General features: G+C 44.3%; 1 protein-coding gene across 1 annotated transcript; it reads left to right on the top strand.

The window, feature by feature from the left end:
* Positions 1-3,123: 3,123 nt before the first annotated feature.
* Positions 3,124-6,294, top strand: RPS9 (ribosomal protein S9). Its single transcript, XM_075839887.1, has 4 exons — positions 3,124-3,256; positions 4,069-4,191; positions 4,513-4,699; positions 6,046-6,294. Exons 1-4 carry the CDS (start codon positions 3,160-3,162, stop codon positions 6,221-6,223), a joined length of 585 nt encoding a protein of 194 aa, XP_075696002.1. The 5' UTR covers positions 3,124-3,159; the 3' UTR covers positions 6,224-6,294.
* The last annotated feature ends 370 nt before the right edge of the window (positions 6,295-6,664 follow it).

The following is a 6,664-nucleotide window of genomic DNA, read 5'->3' as shown; positions in this document are numbered from 1 at the left end:
GTCTCAATTTTGCAGTATTTGTGGCAATAAACCACTATTGAATATACTTTCAGTCTGGGGCTCCACAGTGAATTACATGTGATATCTTGTGATTTCCTATGTGATTGTATTGCAAAATTGCTCTTTGCTATTTAATGCGATACCACATGGCAGAACATAGGATGCATAATAAGAACTGGCATTTAGGGAAGGAGTCTTCGATTTGAGGTAAAATTAAAATGAAGTTATTTATTCGCTGCGGAGCCCTGTAATTGCACTACATTCACGCTGTGGTCAGGTGTGCGGAGGAGCATGCCAAAATTCACATGGAATCCGACAGAAAAAAGCTGTGTGTTTCCGTAGAAAATCGGACACGGAGGTACAGTAGAGGCCCCATGTACCTCTATGGCAGCCCTATCAGGGCTTGTCCACACATAATGGAATTGCTTCAGAAATTACGTTGAAAGTAGCAAACTTTCCGCTGTGGCAAAATCGCAACATTTCCTGCATTTTTGACTGCAGAAAATGGTGCGTATTTTGCTGCGTTTTTCTCAATGCTGGGAGATGGTGACATCTCTGAAAAACACAGCAAGTCAGTACACTTTCCGCAGCAGGAATTGACATGTTGCGGTCCAAAAAATACGCACTGCAGGTCAATTTCTGCTTGGAATTTTTACGCAGCGATTTGTTAAATATCACCCGCTTTGCTGCTACTGTATTCTGCTGCGTATTTTCCGTTCACAATTCCGGACGGAAAATACGCAGCAATTCTGCTACGTGTGGACGAGCCCTTACAGTTTTGTCTAAAACTGAGCGGTAATATGGCGGTGTGCATGAGGCCTTAGGACAGGACTACACTGCTGCATGAAGTCACATGCTAATTGCAGTAAAACCATTGTCGTGGCGCAACTTTCCCTATAGGAGAAAACTATTGCAAAAATTCCAGGCCTGTTGGAAATTTTGCCGTAAACGTAAGGTTGTGGCTACTTTCTTCTCCATAGCGAACAATTGAAATTGCGATGTTATCGCAATTATCACTTGACTTCCTGTCACAATGCAGCCCGAGCCTTCGATACATTTACTATGCATGTTGCAGACAAATATTGCTCAAATTAATAACACCATTTAAATAGCCTCAAAACGTATTCCTAACAAACTATTGATAAATCTTCCCACTGACTTCACAAACCAAAAATAGCTTCAACCCGATTAGTTTTGTCATTCATTCTAACCATCAAAATGGCCGACATTACCTGAGCCTAGCGACATAACTATCGGACCAGACCATGGGCAGCGCGGGATGACGAACAAAAGGGGCGTGGTTTACTCTGGAATATATAAATGGCAGCGGCGGATGTGACAATCCTTTTCCTCGCTGCGGCCCGGTAAGTGAGTATGTGCGGCGGGAGCATACCAGTATTTATAAGGCCGATCGACCGTACTATTTTTGTCCAAATTGTCTTATATTTTCTAACCGCTCTTTCCCAGCTCTGCGTCTAGACCTATTAAACGTGTTCATTTTCTGTTTATCATAGCCGGCCGCGTGCTTTTCTTATTAGGCCGCCATCTTGGGGCTAGCCTTTCTGCTGCATGTCCGTTGTGTCGTAGATCATGGCTGTTCTGTCCTCCCCTTCTAACGCAATCAAGCAGTGAGTTTTGCTGCTTGTCATGCGGTTCTTTTTAGCCTGCAAACCCCCATGTATGAGTTTCACGTGACTAAACTTCCTGGCATCTGACTTTGTTGACTCTCTGTGCCAGTGTCAGTACAGCTGTCACGCGGCAGTAAGGGGCTTCGGCCCTTCATAACTGATGTCCCTAACTAGTAAGTGTATTTACTGCAAATCTGCTCGAGCACTATGTTGCTGAGCTGTCAGACATGCCACTGATTCTACTGCAGCGTTATCGGTACTTGGGCCTCGTTCACACTTTTGCAGTGAAATTTGGCTTTTAATATGGGGCAGACGAGTCGTGTGATGCTGTTACGTGTCTGTTTTGCACTGACCTGTCACTTACTGTGATTGTCCTCAAGATGGGGAGACAGTTGGAAGAGTACAAGAGGTTCTCTGCTTTGGAGTACACCGTAAAGCGCAAAAGTGTAATTTCCCTGTAGCGACACCACTGGAAAAATTATGTATTACAGTGGGTTGACAGGTCCTCTGGAGAAAGATGCTCTTTATAACTGCTTTCCTTGCTTTAACAGGCTCTATTAAAGGGGTTGTACAGTCATGGGGTGTTTTTCTTATACTGATGACCTATCCTGTGGATATGCATTTGATTAGTGGGGGTTTGACACACAGACCCTGCATTGATCAGCAGTTCTGGTAGCTTTGCGGTGGGCTGTGTTGGAAGCAGATGGCTCTGTGCACTGTATAGCGGCCATACAGCAGCTCTGCTTGTATTTACTTGAATAGGAGCAAACCTGCAGCACTGCCGCTGTACTGTGACTGGAGCCGACTGCTGTATAACCTCCAGCACCCCGGAAAAGCTGATCGCTGCAGTGTCTGTGTTTGACCCACCAATCACATACTGAAGACCTATCCTGTGGATATGTAATCACTATGAAAAACCACCCTATGCCTGGACAACCCATTAACTCAGAATTCCCTGATAGGGTATGACAATTTGGTTTTCTAAAGTTGGGTTTTCCCATCTGATATATATCCACAGGATATGCCAGACCGATGCGGGTCCCGCATCTGAGCCCGGTCTACCTTTTTCTGCTCCCTCTGCCTCCCGGCCACTTCCTGACTATGGTCCCCCCCCCCCTGAGCTACGCTGTTTCCGTAACCCCTGTAGTAGTGAATGGCAGTTACGGAAGCAGCTTGGCATGCGAGCTAGGCTGTTTCCGTAACTACCATTCACTTCTATGGGATTTATGGAAAGCTATGCTGTTTTCTCCTTCATGGTCGGAATTTGCCTTCTGGCGCAACACAGTGGCAGAACGGGGCTTAGGGGTCCCTGTTCTAGAGATAGGTGGGCCCTGTATCTATCTGACATTTTACATATTCTGTGACTGTCATGAGGAGACCCCTTAAAATATTATTCATGATCTATTTATACGATTTCTAGTTGTCCTTACGATGCCTTGACAGGCAGGACATTGGGTATCCATTCATTTGCGTGCTGTTTAGTCTATTGTCTGACCAGTACATTTTGTTTCCTACAGGCAAATAGCCCAAAATGCCTGTTGCCAGAAGCTGGGTGTGTCGAAAGACCTATGTCACCCCGCGACGTCCATTTGAGAAGTCGCGGTTGGACCAAGAGTTGAAACTTATTGGTAAGTTGCATGTACCACCCATAGTTCAAGAAAGCTGTGGTCTAGCCTCTATTAAAGGGATTGTCTACTTTTAATGTTTTTATTTATAGAATAGGAAATCATAAAGATTTCTAATATATACGTATTTAGAATTCAGATCAAGCTGCCTTTGTCTAAGAAAAAATAAAATATGTATCAGCCCAGGGTAGTCCATAAAACTGCATCCATAGGATAAGTGAGTGGACTAAAGATGGCGTCAGTCATGTAACCCACACAATCTGACCACTTTAATTCAGGTAACACTGTCCTTGTATATAACGGGTGAATAATAGGTTATTGAGGAGCAGAAGTTATAAAGTATTTCTACCTCCAACATCTCATGTCTGTCAGTGTCTGTCTGAGGAGCGGCTCTTATATTCTTCTCCGTCCCCTCTGTGTTGTGTTTAACATTAGCAATACATCATCTATACCGTGAATATAGGCACAGTATTCCACCATTAGTCCTATTCACTTAGGGGACACATCCATGGACTGTGGCCCCAACACATGTATGTCATGTAATCCTGTTGCTAACTGCATGCCTGGGGTCATATGATGTGTGGTGGTCACATGACTGGGGCCATGTTTAGTCATATTTAGTTATCCTGTGGATACATTACACAGGACTGACTTGTGGGCTATAAAATTCCGCTGTGACAGGGACCTCATGTCCTATAAGAAATGTATGGGATCAGAATTTCTAATACATGTATATTAGAAAACTATGGATGCATTATATAAATACAAAAGTAAACTGGACAATCCCTTCTAATGTGCTTTATTTTCTACCTTAGGTGAATATGGTCTTCGTAACAAGCGTGAGGTGTGGAGGGTGAAATTCACTCTTGCCAAGATCCGCAAAGCTGCCAGAGAACTGCTGACTCTGGATGAGAAAGATCCCAAGCGTTTGTTTGAAGGTAAGTCTGCTGATGGAAGTATTGGCGTAGGGTTTCGTATAGAAGAGACCTCAGTGATACCGCGCAATCTGCTGGTGTTATCCTTGTGAAAAGTTTGACCTGATGCGAACATTTGTCCTCGGGTGTGTCAATACTATCACCTGGTGTAGAACATTCCCAACATCTCCTTTGTGTTTATCATGAAAATATGGACAAACCTATGCAGAACTAATTTTATGGGGGGGTGACTGCAATGTCTACAACCACAAATGTATGGAGCAGCTGAGGGCCACCTCTGGTACTGCACTATTATCTGTATTTGACTTTTTTTTTTCATTTTAGGTAATGCCCTTCTTAGGCGTCTAGTACGTATTGGTGTGTTGGATGAGGGGAAGATGAAGCTCGATTACATTCTGGGCTTGAAAATTGAAGATTTCTTGGAAAGGCGTCTTCAGACCCAAGTGTTTAAGTTGGGTTTGGCCAAATCCATTCATCATGCTCGTGTGTTGATCAGACAGAGGCACATCCGGTAAGTTTATGCCCTAATATCGCCCTGAAGTTCCCTTTTATCCATATCGTATAGTCATTTTGGAAGATTTGGGGTGTTGTAGGTTTTGGCATCGCTTTCAGTTTCGTTATACTGACTAGGAACCTGACCAATTATATTCCCTTCTCCATGGCTGTTCCTTCCGCTATTATTGGTTAGGGAGATGTTTAAGGCCCCATGCACACGAACGTGCTTTTGCGGCTCATTTCCCCCGAAAATCCATGGGAGAATTGCGGCCCCATTTATTTCTATGGGCCCACGCACAGGACCGTGGTTTCCACAGTCCGTGCATGGCCCCGGAGTCTGGACCGCAGAAAGCACGGGCATGTCTTACGGCAGTGTTCTGTGGTCCAGGTTCAGAGATTAAAGCACGCAGCCATGTGCACAGCCCTCGATTGGCGGGCGGCACACAGGTGACACTCCGTGGCCGTCCGACCCGAAAATCACGGCCGTGCGCATGGCTACGGGCGTGTTCATGAGGCCTAAGACTTATTCCATTGTATGTTCCCAGATTTGCAATGACTGCAGTTAATTGTCTGCCAGTACTCTTTATGACAACTCATGTTATCCTATTAACATCTGATTTTCCTCTTGATGGTTACATGAAACATGCTTTTGGTCTTGCCTAGCACATGGAACAGTCCTTGAAATGGAGATTGACTCGGCAAGGTCACTTTGGTTCTGGCCATACACCTTGTGATCTGCTAGCACTTACCGGTGGAGTCCATCTGGTTCCTACACTCTGGGCATGAAGCAATGATTTCGGCAAGGTCACTTTGGCTCTGGCCATATATCTTGTGAAGGGTCTTTTTGAACTTGTATGCCCTCTGAATTTATATAGGCACATTCCATATAGCACAGGTATGAATCGAGGAGATGAGCAGGCTTCAGAGTCCTCATTTATATAAATGTATTTGACTCAAATTCAATTTGAACTAGATCTTTCACATTTGGGCCTGTGTATTTTTGAAATCTGATTAGTGTTGCCAGGTAGATATGTTACAGCACGATACATTCACATGGTTGTATTTTTGGTTCATATTGCACCCATACGTTGCCAATAATGGGAGTCGATCCCTGTTAAAAGAAAGGTGGAAAGTTTTCATTTGTGCAAGTAAACCCTAAATCTGACCTTTATGCTGAATGCATAATCTAGTCGTAAATGGACTAGAAGCTGTAAGCTTATTTTTGCACTTGCTGAAGAACAGATACCATGGTGAGGTGTTAATTTCACTGGCTCAATTACTGCACAGCAAATTAAGGGGTAAGATGGTTTGACAGGACAATAGATGCTTGATATGGTTAAGTAACGAATGTTTCTCCTACAGTGTCCGCAAGCAAGTGGTTAACATCCCATCATTCATTGTGCGCTTGGATTCCCAAAAGCACATTGACTTCTCTCTGCGCTCACCATACGGTGGTGGACGTCCTGGCCGTGTCAAGAGAAAGAATGCCAAGAAGGGACAAGCTGGTGCCGGGGCTGGAGATGATGAGGAGGAAGATTAAACTGTAAACGAAGCTTCCTAATACCATCTGGGAAGTGTAATGAGTTGTAAAATAAACTTTGTTTAACATAACTGGCTTGTGTTCATTCTTCACTAGCTTGGTCATGTGAAGTGCAGTAATACTGCTGTGCATGTATATGGTAATATAGAAAGTGTACGGTCATGGGCACCGCTTAAAGGGGCTTTCTGGGCACTGGACTGTTTTCAACTCCTGACTAAGCCGGTCTACAGGGCGAAACGCGCGTTGAGGCGTTCACCCATCCATCCATTTCGGAACTTTTGCACCGCTCTCCATGTCCCAGGGTATGTGCTGGCCCGTCCTTACATAATTTATGCATTACTATCAGCTAGGGTTAGTTTGAGTCTCTTGGCCATTTTTGCCTTCATGTTTTAATAGGGCTCTTCCAGTCTATTTAGATATTACTTCTAACTAGTTAGGCAG

The sequence above is a fragment of the Rhinoderma darwinii genome, chromosome 10, assembly GCF_050947455.1.
Source record: "Rhinoderma darwinii isolate aRhiDar2 chromosome 10, aRhiDar2.hap1, whole genome shotgun sequence".
NCBI classification, from domain to species: Eukaryota; Metazoa; Chordata; class Amphibia; order Anura; family Rhinodermatidae; genus Rhinoderma; species Rhinoderma darwinii.
The sequence above is the reverse complement of the archived record's forward strand: the minus strand, read 5'-3'. Positions and strand labels throughout refer to the sequence as shown.